Below are 18,647 nucleotides of genomic sequence, written 5' to 3'. Positions count from 1 at the left end.
ACCTTCTCGGCGGGGGCCGTCAAGCATGGAGTGGCCCATCACATCCCCACCGTCGGGCCACCGGTCTACGCCCGGGCACGCCGCCTCGAGCCGACGAAGCTGGCGGTGGCAAAAGCGGGGTTCGCTACCCTGGAGCGACTCGGCATCGTTCGGCGCTCAGAGAGCGCTTGGGCGTCGCCGCTGCACATCGTGCCGAAACCCGGTGGGGGATGGCGACCGTGCGGGGACTATCGCCGTCTCAATGACGCCACGACTCCCGACCGCTACCCCGTCCCCCACATTCAGGACTTTTCCGCCCGTTTGGCGGGTATGTCCTTCTTCTCGAAGGTGGACCTCAAACGCGGCTACCATCAGGTCCCCGTCAGGCCGGAGGATGTCCCGAAGACGGCGGTCATCACGCCATTCGGACTCTTTGAGTTCCTGCGGATGCCCTTCGGTCTGAAGAATGCAGCTCAGGCGTTCCAGCGACTGAATGACAGCGTCCTGCGCGACTTGGATTTTGTCTATGTCTACCTGGACGATATCCTCGTCGCCAGCGCATCCCGTGAAGAGCACCTACGCCACCTCCGCACGCTCTTCGAACGCCTGGGCCAGCATGGCCTGATTGTGAACCCCGCAAAGTGCCGGTTCGGCGCCGCCATAATCGATTTTCTGGGGCACCGTGTCACCAGGCATGGAGCCGTCCCCCTGCCGGCCAAGGTGGAGGCGGTGAAGGGGTTTCCGCGCCCCCACATGATCAGAGGGCTGCAGGAGTTCCTGGGCATGGTGAACTTTTACCATCGGTTCCTGCCCCGTATCGCCCAGCTCCTGCGCCCCCTGCACGAAGCTCTCCGAGGTAAGCCGGGCAAAGGTGACGTTACCTGGACCGAGCAGATGGACACGGCGTTCACGGGCGCGAAGCTTGCCTTGGCTAATGCCACCATGCTCGTGCACCCGGCGCCCGATGCACCGATCGTCCTCACCACCGACGCCTCGGACTACGCGGTGGGCTCGGTGCACGAGCAATGGGTGCGTGGAGCTTGGCAACCGCTGGCGTTCTTTAGCCGGCAGCTTCGCCCGCCCGAACACCGTTACAGTACCTTCGACCACGAGTTGCTTGGGCTTCACTTGGCGGTCAGGCACTTCCGCCATCTGCTCGAGGGCCGTGCGTTCACGGCCTTCGTCGACCACAAGCCGCTGATCTTCGCGATGGGCAAGGTCACCGAGCCGTGGTCGGCCCGGCAGCAGCGTCACCTCTCGGCCGTGTCCGTGTACACGACGGACATCCGGCACGTCGCGGGGAAGGACAACCCGGTGGCAGATTGCCTTTCCCGGGCAGTCGCCCACGCAGTCCACCTCGGCATCAACTATGCCCGGATCGCAGCGGACCAGGCCACTGACCCCGACGTCCAGGCCTTGCGGACCGCCGTCACGGGCCTCCGCGTCACCGAGGTGCCGTTCGACGGCGCGGGCGCGGCCCTCTTGTGCGACGTCTCCCTCGGGCGTCCTCGCCCCATCGTGCCCACGGGATGGCAGCGCCAGGTGTTTGACGCCATCCACGGCCTGTCCCACCCGGGCGCGAGGGCCTCCCAAAGGTTGATCGCCGACAAGTTCGTCTGGCATGGCCTCCGGAAGGCCGTCCGGGCTGGGCCAGGACGTGCCTCGCGTGCCAGCGCGCCAAGGTGCACCGTCACATCCAGGCCCCGTTGGCCCCGTTCACAGTGCCGGAACGCCGGTTTGACCACGTCCACATGGACCTGGTGGGACCTCTGCCCCCCTCGCGAGGTTTCACCCACGTCCTCACCATGGTGGACCACACCACCCGGTGGCCGGAGGCCGTGCCCTTGGCGTCGACGATGGCGGCCGATGTCGCGCAGGCTTTCATCACCACCTGGGTCGCCCGTTCGGCGCCCCCTCAGACATCTCGTCCGACCGCGGCCCCCAGTTCACCTCGGAGCTCTGGGGGGCGGTCGCGCAGGGGCTCGGGTTCCGGCTGCACCGAACCACGGCCTACCACCCCCAGGCTAATGGCCTGTGTGAGCGATTTCACCGCTCATTGAAGGCCGCGCTCCGGGCCACTCTCCGCGACGGCGGCTGGGTCGACAGGCTCCCCTGGGTCCTGCTGGGCCTCCGGACGGCACCCAAGGAGGACCTGCGCGCATCCGCGGCAGAGTTGGTCTTCGGGCAACCGCTGCGGGTGCCGGGAGAGTTCCTCCCCGACTCCACGGCACCATGGTCCGCGGCACAGCAGCGCTCCGCTCTGCAAGAGACCGCCCAGAGGTTCGCCCGGTGCCAACGGCATGCCACGGGCACCCACCGACGCACGTCGCCCCGGAGCTTCGCACGGCGGAGTACGTCTTCGTCCGCCTCGATGCCCACCGGACACCACTGCGGCCCCGTACGACGGGCCTTTCCACGTGCTGGAGACCAGGGCGAAGCACTTCACCCTGGACATCGGCGGTACTCCTGACTGCGTTTCTGTAGACCGCCTCAAGCCGGCCCACCTCGACGTGGACCATCCACCGCCAGTGGCCCGACCCCCGTGTCCGGACCCCCGGCACCACCCAGTCCCGCCGCCACGCCGCCCCCCGGTCCTGCAGCCGGAGGCATCCCAGATGGCATCCCTGCATCCCAGACGCCGCCAGTCGCCAGGGGGCGCTTCGGCCGGGTCATCCGTTTGCCGCGCAAACTGACCCTTCAGGTTCGCGGGGATTCTGGGGGGGCGCGTGTGGCGGACACGAAAGCACTTACGTGGTTACATCACCCCGCACACCAAGTGGGGATGGGCCACGCCAGGGAGAGAGGCGTGGCCTCACGATATACACGGGGCGCGCAGCCCTGAGCAGCTTAGTGTTACAGTGAGCTCCTGAAATAAAGACGCTTATAAGTTACCGCTTGTCCGCTTCCTCCTTGCTCGCAAGCAGCGCGCGTAACGCCGCGCTTTAATATCACCTTTATCTCTCAAATATCGTTGAAATGAAGATCAAATAGCTGTATGTTGAAATATGTTCAAAAAGTCAAAACTTTACATGGGGTGTACTTACTTTTTCACATGACTGTATATTGCTTTTCACCCGATCTCTCAATGGTGAAGAATCACTAAAAAAAAAAAAAAAACTCCCATATCCTAATCCCTATTCAGATTTTCACCAAAATCGAATCTATTTCTCCATGTCAGACACCCAACCGGTCCACCAAATTTCGTCCAAATCCGTCCATAACTTTTTGAGATATCCTGCTATGTATCGTGTTTGGGCGCTGTCTCCCAATGGTGAAGAATCACTTTAAAAATTCTAGTAGCCGGATCCGAATCCGGATCTTCACCAAAATCTAATAATTTCGTCCTTGTGACATACGCTACACCTCTGCCAAATTTCGTCTGAATCTGTCCACAACTTTTTGAGATATTTTGTTCACAAACAAACAAACAGACAGACAAACAGGGGTGAAAACAGAACCCCCATCTACCTTTGGTGGCGGTGGTAATGAACGGCTGGCTGAGCAAGCGATAGCAAGCTGATTGGTAATGGGACACACCTACAAAAAAAAAACATTGCTATTTACTTAACATTTCCAGATTTCACTCCATATGTCAAGTTATTTAGTCCATGAGATCCGATCCTCAAATCCGAAATCATATTTCGATTATATATTTAATTTAGTCCATGGGAGGACTGGGAGGTTATCGTGGAAAATCGGCAATAATTTTTCAGTTGGCCAAAAAAAAAATGGCGGATTAAGACCCCCTGCACGGCAGTGTGGGCGGACCAAGGATGAAGCTTGTTTTTCTTTTAATTTCATAAGGCTGTTAATTATATCTTCAAAAGGGGTGTTTACATTTACCCAACCACCCAGTTTTCATTCATGCACTCCCTTGGAGTTCCTTTGGTACGCATGCAAAGTTTGGGACCACAAGGTTTCATGGTGTTGGAGATATGGAGGAGACCCACACACTGACTGACACACTGACACCCATTCTCCTTTATTATCACAGAAGATAAACAGATCAGAGGTTATCACGTGACATGGTAAACCCGGTGTCCTGAATCAAATTTTGGTCACGTGGTGACTCAGCTGTGGCCAGGCTTGAACTTACAGCTTCACCGGGCCGGGTGGCAGCATGGCACATACTATGTTGTTATGTTATGTTGTTGTGTTCAGGAGATGTTCAGGAGAATGTTCACGTTCACGTTCAGATGTTCACGAATGCTATGTTCAGGAGACAAGAGGTTGACTGGCACTTTCAGTCACATTAACGTGACTCACAGATTCAGGCAGGAGTTATCCGAACATGACCGCAACAGTATATTAGTGTAAAAGTGTAAAGTGGTTGAGTAAGCAAGTAAAGATTAAACAGCATTTACAAACAACATAACTTTGGCTGAGATGCCATAATTGCAGTTCGTAATTGCGAGATGTGCTCAATTTGAATGATCATTTTATCATCAGTAATCAATACACAGCATGATATAGATGATTGTTTATTATAAAAAATAACGTGCAGATGAATAATTTGTTGCTCCCAACATCATTCCCACATAGAAAGTGATTTTGATGAGACTGCCCAAAGAAACAAAAAACACAATATTTAAATTAATAAGTCCCAGATTGCTCGACAGTCCTCTAAGACTTCGATACACCATTTTATCTGATAATTATACATAATAGATACCTGTTAGTGATATGTCACGTGGCAGGAAGTAGGTGATAATAAGGGCCAATTTGGATCCATTGCTTATCTTTCAGGATGAAATAATGCTCAAAAGAATCATATTTTATGTTTATATTTGGAAAAAGCATGGAATTTCAGTATATTCAATGTGATCATGGATTTTCTGTTATTTTCCTGAAAACTTTCCAAACAAGGATTTATGTGAATAGCGAAGATCTAATAAACAATTCTCTGAAGGTGATAGTGAGTAATCAACCTTGAGAGAAGATTAACTTTTACAAACATCATCTAATTATCAAATCTCTTCGTTAAAGTTCAACCATTCCTATCGAAAGCTGTTGTGTTACTGGTTTGCCTAATTGAAACGATTGGGAGGGAAACCTGCAAGTCAACATGGTCGAGAGCTAATGGTAGAGGTTATGGTAAATTTGGCAGCACAGACTATGTTTGTCACCATGTACTGTAACCCTACCTCTGGATACTAGCTTTATTTTTCCTTTTTAACATAAATCACCACAAACAAGCAACTAGAACGCCATTCAGTAGAGCGCATACTCCCGCCGTGGGTTTAGTTGGAATAATACGTTTTGTTTAACATCCCCTCTCCCCAAAACAATAAATGAAAAAGAAAGTAGGCCCAAACTGTCAGAGAATTAATTTTGATATATCTCGGAATTAGAGGAGAAAAACATCATTTAAGAATAAGAATAAAAGCTTTAATGCAGTAGAACAGAAAAAATCTTTCCCAATTTTTTTTCCAAAATAAATTCCTGGATCTGGAATAATATCCTGAGCTTCACCAAAAACTAATCAATTCTTCCTTATCCCAAGGGCAATCATCCCACCAACTTTCATCCAAATCCGTTCAGAACTTTTCCAGATATCTTGTTAACAAACACACGAACACACACACACACGGACGGAGTAATAAAGCAATTCTATGTAAAGTTAGATAAAGGTAAGGATAAAGCAAAACAACATAAAATAAAAGGCTTGGTGTACACAATGCCCTTTTCTTCACTCACAATGACTTGGAATTTGATTGGGTGGAAATGCTGGGCCACAGGAGAGTCACACACCTGGGTTGCAATGTTGTTTTCACCTTAAACTCCAATTGTATCGTGAAGCTCTCCTTGTTGTTTGCTCCTTCTCACTTCAGTCTTGGGTGAAGCGATGAATATGAGCAACAACCCATGACACCATAATTATATACGAGTAGCAAGTGTTGAGAAGTAATGACTTCCTCACTCTGATCCATTTCAAAACCATGAGGGGTTCAGAAAGGTACAATTGGGCAAGTAGTCCTTTGACAATAAGAGAAAAAGTGCTGATTATAATGGTTCCTTTTTTGTGCTTTTGCACCGAAGTCTCTGTAAATGGTTTCATCAAACGAATGTCAATTGATTTGCATGAAACAGACAAGAAACAAATTGAAACTGCATGCTACATGCGTCGTCTGAAGACCAAAGCGATCGTTGGAATAACACGAGCACATTCCTTTACGATAGTCTTGATCGTTTTCAAAACCATAGAACCCGCATCATCTTTGTTCACTTGTTTCTGTGTAATTTCTTCAATCTCCTTGATCTTCTTATTCAATTCTTCCTTCACCATCTGAAAAAGATCAATGTACAATGCAGCTTTCATATCCACGTCGTTCTGTATTCTGTATAATACAATGACACAATAAGAAAATGAACTTTCTGGTTTGAATAAGTCTGACATAATCAAGATATAATGTTTTTACCTCCGCCACCGAAGATGGATGGAGGTTATGTTTTCACCCCTGTCTTTCTGTTTGTTTGTTTGTCTGTCTGTGAACAAGATATCTCAAAAAGCTGTGGACGGATTCAGACGAAATTTGGCAAGGAAGTAGTGTATGTGACAAGGACGAAATGATTAGATTTTGGTGAAGATCCGGATTCGGATAGTATAATTTTAAAAAATGATTCTTCACTATTGAGAGATAGCGCGAAAAAACATATATCGCAGAATATCTCAAAACGTGATTGACGGATTTCGACGAAACTAGGTGGACAGGTTGTGTGTGTGACAAGACCGAATCGATTCGATTTTGGTAAATATCTGAATATGGATTCGGATACGAGAATTATTTAATTTTTAAGTGATTCTTCACCATTGAGAGATCAGGCGAAAAGCGACATATAACATGATATTTTAAAATGTTATGGACGAGTTATGAATAATCTTGGTGGACAAGTTGGTTCGGTGACAAGAACAAGCCGATTAGATTTTGGTTCAGGTCCGAATCCAGATCGGCCTATGGGTGGCATAAAGTGTTCGGCCTGGCGGAGGTATGCGCTCTACTGAGCACCGTTCTAGTTTATTATTATAGAATTGGCCTGTTGTGTAAAAGTGTATTTTTGTTGTGTAAAATAATTTAATGTAAGAATTGGAGAAAGAATGGGATTATGAGAGATTAACTGCAGAATTATCACTGCAGCAGCATTGTGCAAGCACACGCGTTCCCTGATCATTTTCTGTGTGAAGTTCAAACTCGAAATGTGTTCCTTTTCAATACCCTCCCAAAACATCACAAGTCTTCTCTTTTTTGAACATGAAGATTATGGTATACTGTTCTACAAGTACCTGAATGCATATCAAACAAAAAACTTACATTATTCTGCTCCTCCAATACTCTGATTATTTCCGCATGATGTTTATCCTGTTCTTCTTTTACCCTTTTTTGCTGTTCAAGCAATCGATCTCGTGCTTCTTGTTCTAAAAATTAAAACAGGATGATGAAAGTGCATTAGTTTGGGGAAGAAAGGGCAAGAAGGAACAGATAGCTATTTCACACTAAGTCAACCATCATCTATCTTGTTGACGGGTCCATGAACGTCAACCGTTGTGCCGAGGGTCTTTGACCCTTGTGGATGGTCAAACAGTCTTTATACATGACACTGTGAGCAAACAGCATTTGTGCAACTGACCACGCTCTAATAGTGGGACACTGTTATAATGTTATGTTACCCGAAGGGCCTGTCAAACACTTCTCGAAACTGGCGGTTGGTCTGAGCACAAGGCGGGAAGACGATACTTATGATTAGATGATGTATTAACCAATACTGGGTATGAGGAAGATAGGCCAATAATAAATAAATGAAACAGACTTGCTTCTTGAAATACAAATGAATAGGGAAGAAGGGAAAACAAAATATTATCGTACAAATGAAAGAAATAAACCCCAAGGCAGGTATAGCACCATAAATACCGCACTCGCTCCAGAGCAAAGGGGAACAAAACAGGCAAGGATTTGAGTAGACACGAGCTGGTCTTGGGCTGTACCATGATGGCACCATCCAGGCTGATGAAGCACAGGACTGGAGATAAGAGGAGCAATGGAATAGGGGTGCGATGGCGATGAGGAAGAGATGGCCTCTTAGATCTCAACAGTGCACACAAGAAGAGCGGCGAATCAGAGACAGATGAAATGTCTGATGTCTCATCGTCAGGAAGAAGCAGCACCATGGAGATGTGGCTCCTATACATTAAATACTGTGCCCAAAGCACGCAAATGGCACCACCACTGGCCGCCAGGCTGTGAAGGGCAGAGCCCCCCGCAAAAACATTTTGTCTTCATCATCATCACCATTAATAATGATCTTTGTAGGGCCATTGGCCCTATGATGATCATTTCAGTTGTGAATTTCTCATGGTATATTTATGTATTTGTGTGAATTTTAAAATCTACTCGGGGCACCTTGATATATGGATTTTGCTTGCCAAAAAAATTACAAAGTTTATTTTAAAAAAGTTAATAAAATTTATCTTTATTGACAAAAGGGCTAAATAATATCTGGGACTAGCTGGGCCCACACAGCATCCATTCTGGCTTTATATGCAATGACTGATAGTACTAAAAACACATCACAAGAGAGGGCATTCCATAGGTTCACAATTCAATGGGAAAAGGCCGAGGAGCAGAAATTCCTTTGCGTTCGCTGCTTGAAAATTTTTAAAGGGTGGCCACACCGGTGCGTTGTCTTGATGAAAGATGAAAAACTGATTTTGGTCAAGGTCTTCATAACTCCACACAACTTTAAAGTCATCGATAAGATCCCCTCGGTGACGACGGTGCTGCATGGAGAAGAGGTTTAAGCGGGAAAGCCTGACATGGTATGGGACGGCATGGAGTATGATAATCATCGGGGTCGCGAGCCGTTGGACACGTTCGATTGTGACGATGTCGTGTTGGAGGCTAGGGGACCATGCTTGGACACAGATGTCAAATAGAGGTCGGACGAAGGCCGAATAAGCAGGGATAAACATCCATGAAGTAAGACGAGTGAAGACACGTTTCATGATAAATAACATCCGCCGGGCCATTTTCACAACTGCATCACATTGAGTCGATGAGTTCAAGGAGGCGTCAAATAGAACCTCCAGGTTCCGAACTTTGGGCTTCTGCTGGAATTGGAATGTTGATTCATGCCTCTGCAGCTTACCATACTACTGTGGCCATCAGTCCTTGGCCAAACAGCCCATGTTATTTCCATCCCATGTGCCTTTCCGTTACAAGCCCTTCACTTGACCTCACCTGCAGACAACTCTTTAGATGTCATGCCCTTACCCTACATTGTTCTATGATGGACAGTCACTGTCACCTCAGTGCACATGCTACAAATGACAACTCTGTGAGTGTCCTAAATCCCGGTGTAAATCTAACCTAGTTGAGCACATGGAACTATCTATTCTTAACACATCCTAACTATGGATCCTCCTCCTTCCCCCTTCCATGTAATCGTATGGAGCATTTGAAACGGTCTCTCATCAGATTATATATTTTAGAGGTACTTGCTTATAGGCCCAGTCATCCTGCTGCCCATGACTCAGCACTCTGTTTTCACTCCATGACGGTGAATACCACAGGTCCTTTTGCTTTATTCAACCAAGACAATTTGACTCTGTATCTTCTCGGTGATACAAACCAAAGGCCTAACTCCATGATCTGGTGTCGAAGCATTTCACTATGTTGCCGCCACCCACCTACCACATGCCGATTTAAAGACACTCAGTGTGCACACAGCTGAACAGGTCATCGGCCAGTTTAGATTGAAAGTAAAGCAGGTATTAATATTGTTGTGTTCATAGCCGGTTAACACTGAGACCCGTGAACGGATGGGCCGAAACAGGCTTTAACTCCGAGGCGTTCCGAATTATCGCGATATAAGCTCACACGCACACGCACGACTGAGGAGGAACACGAGAACCTTAAAACTTTTATAAAACCAAACGGGTGTATTCCTGTTCAAAAAAGGGAAAGTAAAATAAATTACCACTCTGTACAATGAGGTAAAATGATGAGGTAAATAAATCCTATAAAATCTAAGGCACCTCTCCTCCAGTCACAATCTCACAGACGGGGTGAGGGACACAAAACCGGGCGACTTATCTCTGGCGTGGCAGCGGGGGTGCGAGAAGATGGGCACGGAGCTGGTGTTGAGATGGGCAGGACGATGGGCAAGGTGAAATGACATCTCGACGACAAACAGGTGATGAGGATTCGGGAAGGACAATCACACGCAATCGGGGATGCCAAAGACAGCACAAAGGGCAAAGCAGGTAGGCAGGACGACCTTCTTAATCCTTTTCCTCCTTCAGTTCTCTTCACAAAACGCGCTTCTCTGTCCACTCTCAATTCTCCTCACCCAAACACTCTTTATTCTCCTCACTCTCCTGAAATCTCCACAGCACACCCTCTCTTGTTCTCCTCAGCCTCTCGTCACAGCTCCTCTGCCCGTTCCTGCTCGTCCTGGCTCCTCCTCCTTCTCCTCTGCCTCTCCACAGAACAGCGAGCTTTACTGTCTTCTGTTCCCGCCCACTTCTCTTCACAGAACTCCCAGCTCTTTGCTCCTCCCTCGTCTGCCTTGACAACGCTTGCCCATCCTCCAGGCATTGAGCTCCACCCCCATCCAGGGAATGATTATAGCTCCGCCCCCTCGCTCCTTCTTCCGAGCAGAATGTCACCCGGTATGCCCAGTGGAAGTTCACATGAGGTTTTACACACGTTTCCTTAACTTGAATCCCTCTCTATCTTATCACAAGTACGACCCTCATATCATACACATTTAAACACAATCCTTAAGCTAACAAATCCCCACTTTCTTTACATCAAGATTGGCTTTCTACTCGCACGTGGTCCATCCTATTCCTACACAGCTCTATCTCTTCGAAGGTGATCTCTATCCTCCCCCATGAACGTAGCAATATGTAATCATGTGTACAAGTAATCATGAATAATTCCCTTTTATGGAAATATTAGTGCATCACCTTGCTGAAGTTTCTCCTGCTTGTCCATCATTTTGTCTATGGACATGATGTAGTTAGAATCCTTGTTTCTCTCCATCAAAAAATTCATCAGTGCCGGACTTGCCTGATAAATAAGAACAATAAATTAGTGAAAATAAAAACAAATAATTAGCACATTCTTCACACAATTTACGAAGTACAATCCACTTATAGGGCCTATATAATACAATGCATTATAGATCAATGACCTGGCGGTAAGGTGAGTTTTACAAAGCAAAGGAAATAACTTTTATTCGTATTCAAGGTCAAGGCTCATGGAAGAGCGAAGTGACAAAGGGTAAAAGGCAACAACTGACAATGGGGCAGTGGGGAACCACAGTCGGTCACATCAAGCAAGGAAAAGGAAAAAAACAGGAAAAGTGGAAAGAGAGGAACAGAGGAAACACAAGAGGGTTGAATTAATGGGAGTGTAAAAGATCATGGGTAGGGATGGGGATGACATGACATGCAGTACACTTGAGGGAAGGGTGTGATTGAACAGTTTCTGGGAGGGGGTTCCACACACGAGAGGAAAGAGGAGGGCAGGAGGTTTAAATAGAAAAGAGTTGAGGTGTGCTTGATCGAGTCTGCATCTATCTATAATTCCAGTAATCTCTGTGTGTGTGTTTGTCTGTGTGTATGTCTGTGTGTCTGTGACCGCTGTTTCTCGACAACCACGGGTCCGATATACTTTAAACTTGCCAGGTATATTGCTGGGGACCTGAGGATGTGCCTTTTCAAGGTTTCATATTAATCGGAGAAGTAGTTACCGAGCTATGTCCAAAAAACGATTCAACCAATCAGAGAGCAGCGAGCTATCACGTGTGCCGAACGTGCCGAACAGACTCTGCCTCGGACGGCACATTTGAGAGCGTATTCATTTATTTCACGTTGGCAAACTATGTTGGCGTTAAACTATGTTTTAAAACTAATTAAAACTAATTTGCGATTCATCGTAACTGCGATATGCGACCTTCCGGACAGTCAAATGAGGACGTCACTTCCGGACTTACGGATAGTCATAGTGACGACGTACTGATGCTGAACGTGGCGAGCAGACGCTGTAAGGTACGATCGATTGTAGTACACGTTTATAATAACTCTGCCGATACAGGCCCGATTAACTGCAGCGCCATCCGAGCTGCGGCGTCGGGACGATACATTCATTGTACGGTCACATCACGCACTTACGGGCACGCCCATGGGCCCATGGGCACGCCCATGCATGCATGGGCGAAGACATTTTTTTTTTTTTTTTTGGCAAGGAACGGGCACCCACGTACGGGCATGCCCTAGTTATAATAATGTAAGAACTTCAATGCAGGAAGGCACCATAAGGTCCATCAAAGCCAACGCTATGATTGCCAACTTATTCAAGGGACTGACCAAATACAGCATTGGACTATTAGGAGGAACCCAAATAGACAAAGACAGAGTTGTGCTCCACGCTCTATCATCCTTAAATGCTGAGTGTCACGGAAGGAAGTAGCATGCGCCATTTTAAAGTCTTTTGTATGACTCAGTCGGGGGTTTGAACCGCCCATCTCCCAGACTCAGAGCAGACACACAACCATTACTCCACCAAGTCTTGATTGTGGGTGTTTAACAAGGAGAGGGTTGTTGGAATAACACATACCATCTGGAAAGGATCAGAGAGTTGGGATAATGATGTGAGAGCAACAGACAAATTGGGCTTCATCCTTATTGCAGGAGATGCTGTTATTGTTGAGAGCTTCAGATTCTCCAGGTGAGACAGATGAGATCCTGGGGAGTCAATCCGTAGAGAGAGCAGCACTCCACTGAGCTAAGGACAAAGGCCCGTTTGCATAAAACTCCCTTAACCTTAAGGAAAATTTTCCTTCAGGTATGCTGTAAATGCTTAGCGAAGGATTTCCTTCAGTGCTGTTGCATAAATAATCCTTAAGGATAAGGATTCTCTTTAAGTTAAGGAAATCCTTAAGAGCCGTTGCTATGCCAGGCAACCAATAAGATTAGACATAGGAATAGACGTACAAAAGTAATGCAATGTCCGAACACATAATGAACATGTAATTTTAAATGACACTTGTTATATATTGCATGGAGAGCATGTACTTGCAGATGAAGGAGGAATAAAATGATTATTCTGTAAACTTCATTAGATTCTCATTGAGAATTTTATTACTTCTGCCACCAAAGGTGGGTGGAGCTTATACGGGTCCATTTGCATAAATCATCACAGAGCACAGAGCAGGGGTTGGCCTTTTTTGGGCACCGTGGTCCCCTCTTTGAAGCAATGTTTTTGGCCGGATGCCCTTCGTGCCGCCAACCCTGTTAGTCGCCTCTTGCGACACACAGGGAATTACCAGTGAACTGCTACTCAATTTGTCGAACTCGGAAGGATGACCGGCTGAGTCAACCCCCTCCCCTGGTGTTAATTTAGCGATCGACCGGGATTCAAACCCAGGATCCTAGGATTCCAAGCCGGCACCCTAACCGCTAAGCCAACACCAGGCTCCTAAAGTTGAGGACAGTTGCATATACGAATAATCCTTAACTCTTTCCTTAAATCCTTCCATAACATTAAGGGAGCACCCCCCCATCCTTAACCATGAATCTTTGAGTTTCCAAATGGCGCTCTTCATGGAAATTGGTCACGAGGAAGACGATTATCGCAGCGTGACGTCAGATTGATATAACAATACTTCCACAATTTTCACTCTTTCACGACATCCAGAATATTTTGCTTGTAATTTCGCAATCGTATTTCACTTTTATAATTCCATGCTTTCACCACTCCAGTAAAGTTTCCAAACATTTACTGCACATATTACACATTCAAAATAAAATGGTGAATGAGAATCAAATGAATTTTACACTAGAATCATTTTATTCCTCCTTCATCCACAAGCACTTGTTCCCATGCAGCAATATAACAAGCATCATTTAAAATCATGTGTCCACATGCAGCAATATAACAAGCGTGCATGTAGCAATATAATAAGCGTGTATGTATCATTATAAAAACTATGTACATTGCAATATAACGAGCGTGTACACCAATATACCAAGCATCATTTAAAAACACTTGTTCATTACATGTTCTTGCTTTCGGACGAGCGTCCTATCTCTAATCTGATTGGTTGCCTGGCATAGCAACGGCTCCTAAGGATTTCCTTGACCTAAAAGAAATCCTTAGCTGAGCATTTCCTAAGGGATGTTTATGCAACAGCACTTAAGGAAATCCTTAGCTAAGGGAAACCTTCAGCGAAATATTTCCTTAACCCATAAAGCACATGGAGCCACGATCGTGCTCGATACGGGTGTGCAAATGAGTTTGAAGTGGCACCAAAGAAACAACGAATCATGATTCTTTCTTTCTATAGCTTTCCTTCTTACAATGTACAATACCCCGGTATTATACATTATAGTTAGATAGCTTTCTTATAATGTATAATACCCCGGTGACTTATTAAAGGTTGCTTCTAATTAGTGGAGAAAAACCGATTACAGGATTACAGCTCCTTTAACTTTAAGGGAGGATTTAAGGGAAACCTTAAGAATATTTGAATATGCAACCATCCTCAACTTAAGGATGTCCTTAAGGAAAAAGTTAAGGAAATCCTTAACTTTTTCCTTAAGGATGCTTTATGCAACCGGGCCAAAGCCCCTATAGGCTGTGAGTAGTTCTGATTGTTGAAGAAATTATTTTGAACAATAGATAATACCAAGTCTACCGCTGGCTTTGGAAGCCAGCTTTGCTATATAGTCAGCCCAGGTGAGGTCATGGCTGATGGTGGGCCTACAGTTCAAGAAACCCTTTCAGCAGCTGACCATTTAAATAAATCGGTAGGTTTGTTTGATGACCATTTCAGAGTGAATGGATGAAACTGTGGAACTCGCCAGGATAATTAAAAAAAAGTTTCATCTGTTGGAAGAGCACCGACTCTTCCAGTTCTGCAGAGTGATGCAAATGCTAATTACCTGTTAGTGGGATTGGATACTGTATGACACAATGCGGAGTGATATCCAAAAACGAAGAGAAGGAATACAGCAGTGGAAAGGAGTGGATTTTTTTTTCTTTTTTACATGTTATAAGGCTCGTAGTGGAGTTGCTTTCCTTTTTTGTAAATGTTTGTAAAGGAAATTTTATTACTATTACAACTTGGCAAAAAGTGTTGCCTTGAAATAAGTTTAAAAAATGATTTCCTACATATACAGTCACGTGAAAAAGTAAGTACACCCCATGTAAAGTTTTGACTTTTTCAACATATTTCAACATACAGCTATTTGATCTTCATTTCAACAATATTGATAGAAAAAGGTGATATAATATAACAAATATCATGAAACATTTACATTTTGTAGTCCATTGTATCTATCTATAATTCCAGTAATCTCCGTATGTCTGTATGTCTGTGACCGCTGTTTCTCGACAACCACGGGTCCGATATACTTGAAACTTGCCAGGTATATTGCTGGGGACCCGAGGATGTGCCTTTTCAAGGTTTCATATTAATCGGACAAGTAGTTACCGAGCTATGTCCAAAAAACGATTCAACCAATCAGAGAGCAGCGAGTTATCACGTGTGCCGAACGTGGCGAACAGACTCTGCCTCGGACGGCACATTTGAGAGCGTATTCATTTATTTCACGTTGGCAAACTATGTTGCCGCTATGTTGGCGTTAAACTATGTTTTAAAACTAATTTGCGATTCTTTCGCTTTCCTGCGCGTTTGTGCACGCTATGGCGATTTCTTTACCAAACTCCGCAAGCCGTTCGCTTTGGACCAAACCATTTCATGTAAATAGAGGGGGGGGGGGGGGATTGTCACCGTACTCGCAAGCCGTTCGCTTTGGACCAAACCATTTCATGTAAATAGAGGGGGGGGGGGGGGGGGGATTGTCACCGTACTCGCAAGCCGTTCGCTTTGGCTTTGCGAATGGACCAAACCATTTCATGTAAATAGAGGGGGGGGGGGATATAATTTTAGATATATATATAGTACGGGCATGCCCTAGTAATTTAAATGAACATAAATGCAAATTTCGCATGTGGAAAAAGTAAGTACACCCTTGGCTCTAATAGGTGGTATTGCCCAACTTTGGCAGAAACAACCTCAAGTAGGCGTTTCTTATAACTGTCTACCAATCTCTGACATCGACTGGAAGAAATTTTTGCCCACTCCTCCATGCAGAATTCTTTCAGCTGTGCAATGTTTGAGGGGTTTCTTGCATGCACAGCTCGTTTCAAATCCCCCCCACAACATCTCGATGGGATTTGGATCCGGGCTTTGACATGGCCATTCCAGAACCCTCCATTTCTTTATTTTCAGCCATTCCTTGGTGGATTTACTGGTATGTTTAGGGTCATTGTCATGTTGCAAGGTCCACCTTCGGTTGAGCTTCAACTTTCCAACAGATGGTCTCACATTATCTCTCAAGCACCCTCTGGTACAATGAAGAATTCATAGTGGATTCTATGATGGTGAGCTGCCCAGGCCCTGATGCAGCAAAGCTGCCCGTAACCATCATATTTCCACCACCATGCTTTACAGTTGGTATCAGGTTCTTGTGGTCAAATGCTGTCTTTGGTTTTCGCCAAACATGTATTCTGGTACTGTGGCCAAATAGCTCTACCTTTGACTCATCTGTCCAGAGCACATTGTTCCAGAAGTGCTGGTCTTTGCCTCGGTGTTCATTGGCAAACTTTAGTTTTGCCCTGATGTTCTTTCCGGACAGCAAAGGTTTCCTCCTGGCACACCTCCCATGTAGATCAAATTTGTGCAGCCTCTTTCTAATGGTAGACTCGTGCACTTTGACATCAAGAGTGGCAAGAGCTACCTGTAGGTCCTGTGATGACATTCTGGGGTTCTTCGAGACATCTTTCAGCATCTTGCGGTCTGCTCTCGGGCTGAACTTGCTGGGGCGGCCTGGCCTGAACAAGTTGGCAGTTGTTTGGAATCTGCTCCACTTGTAGATGATCTTCTGGACAGTCGAATGATTGATTTCAAATTGTTTGGAGATCTTTTTAAATCCCTTCCCAGACTCGTAGGCATCTATATCCTTCTTTCTGAAGGCCTCAGAGAGCTCTTTTGATCGAGGCATGGTGACGCCACACACTTTAACAACAAAGAGCAAACCAAACTAAATGTCTGAGGTTAAAATAAGACAGGTTCCTCCAAGATCCTCTCTAACGATGTTCTAATCATTTGCACCTGAGCTGGTGCACCTGATTCTCATTTTAGGTATTTGAAGTAGTGATAAATGTAGGGGTGTACTTACTTTTTCCACATGCGAAATTTGCATTTATGTTTATTTAAATTATACAATGGACTACAAAATGTAAATGTTTCATGATATTTGTTATATTATATCACCTTTATCCATCAATATTGTTGAAATGAAGATCGAATAGCTGTATGTTGAAATATGTTGAAAAAGTCAAAACTTTACATGGGGTGTACTTACTTTTTCACGTGACTGTATACACAGATGTTTGAAATGAAGAACAGACCTGTTGCCCAAGACCCTGAGTGCTACGGAATGCTTCGGTAATGGCGTCCAGCTCCTCCTTGTATCTCTTGTAACCACCTCCGCATTCAAACTCCCCACCTTCCTGCCGTTCTTTCAGGGTCTGGTAAAGTTCTGTAAGGCGCTTCTCACTCAGATTTGTTGAAGTCTGGTCGTTTAGCTGGAGCCATGTTTCGTACTCTTTCATCAGGGTTTTCTGAAAAACAGGCAGAGAGACGTCATTAAAACATTGAAATGCAAGTACAGACTGAATGCAAATAGATAAATAATTCACAACGAGAAGTTATATGGTAATTTAGACATGTGGAGCATGATGGATAATAAGGTAGTAATACTAATAATATTTTATATTGTACTTCTCTGAAAGTCACAGCTTTGAGCTTGATTGACACAAGGTACATCCCATGTTAATGAGCATCAATTCCTGTGTTTTTGTCAACCTGTCCAATCTTGCAGTCCCAACTTATCTGTCCTTTTTAATATGCAAAGACAAAATAAAAACAGTTTGTTGTAAGTTCTAATGTGTCTGTAATTGATATCATTAACAATACATTGGCACTCAATATGATCACCAAGAATAGCTGCTCAAAGGAAAGTCCAAATGCATACCCAATTCGCTTCAGTCCCCCTTATTTAGACAGTGGAAATATTTTTGTCACAAAGACGGTCCCTGATATGTCAAAGGTTATCCTTACATTCAATTCCTCCTCGTACTTGTGCTCCCTGTCCAACACGGAATTCTCTTTGAAGAGGATCACAGCCCTCTCTGCAGCTCGGCCATGCTCTGCGCCGAGGTCATGGGTGCTCAATGGGAGGCTGGTTTTGATGGCCTCCATACACTGCTTGTACAGTTCTGTGCTTTCCTCCAGGGCCTCTTTGTTGGCAGCGGAGGTGATGCTGGTCGTCGCATCCTCGATGCACGGTATGGCACCCTTACGCTGCGCCTCCACATATTGTGATGCTAAAGCCACGAAACCTGCAGTGCATGCAAAACCAAATATCCAAAGTTGTTACCTAATCACCAGTCAAAACAGGAATTGCTGCCAAGGTATTCTTCTGGAAGAGAAGATGGGGAAAGGGAAAAGGGAAGAAGGTTGGAATAGGGGTCGCTCTGAGGCTGGGCAGTTGGTGGTTTGAAGCTGACCCCAGCCAAGTCACACAAATTTTTAGT

General features: G+C 45.7%; 1 protein-coding gene across 5 annotated transcripts in view; it reads right to left on the bottom strand.

The window, feature by feature from the left end:
* Window positions 1–4,447: 4,447 nt before the first annotated feature.
* The window catches only part of LOC137439017 (guanylate-binding protein 2), a 38,802-nt gene continuing 24,602 nt past the window's right edge, over window positions 4,448–18,647 (bottom strand). For 3 of the 5 annotated variants that reach the window (XM_068134592.2, XM_068134593.2, XM_078767628.1), the window contains 5 exons: window positions 18,172–18,452; window positions 17,460–17,672; window positions 10,946–11,048; window positions 7,290–7,393; window positions 4,448–6,265 (listed from right to left, as the gene is read on the bottom strand). In XM_068134592.2, coding sequence (XP_067990693.2) covers window positions 6,095–6,265; window positions 7,290–7,393; window positions 10,946–11,048; window positions 17,460–17,672; window positions 18,172–18,452 — 872 coding nt within the window. In that variant the 3' untranslated portion in view covers window positions 4,448–6,094. The remainder of the gene's footprint in view (window positions 6,266–7,289; window positions 7,394–10,945; window positions 11,049–17,459; window positions 17,673–18,171; window positions 18,453–18,647) is intronic. The other 2 variants (XR_013621236.1, XR_013621237.1) reach the window with 1 other exon arrangement.

The sequence above is a fragment of the Myxine glutinosa genome, chromosome 13 (assembly GCF_964187855.1).
Source record: "Myxine glutinosa chromosome 13, kmMyxGlut1.1, whole genome shotgun sequence".
NCBI lineage: Eukaryota > Metazoa > Chordata > Myxini > Myxiniformes > Myxinidae > Myxine > Myxine glutinosa.
The sequence above is the reverse complement of the archived record's forward strand: the minus strand, read 5'-3'. Positions and strand labels throughout refer to the sequence as shown.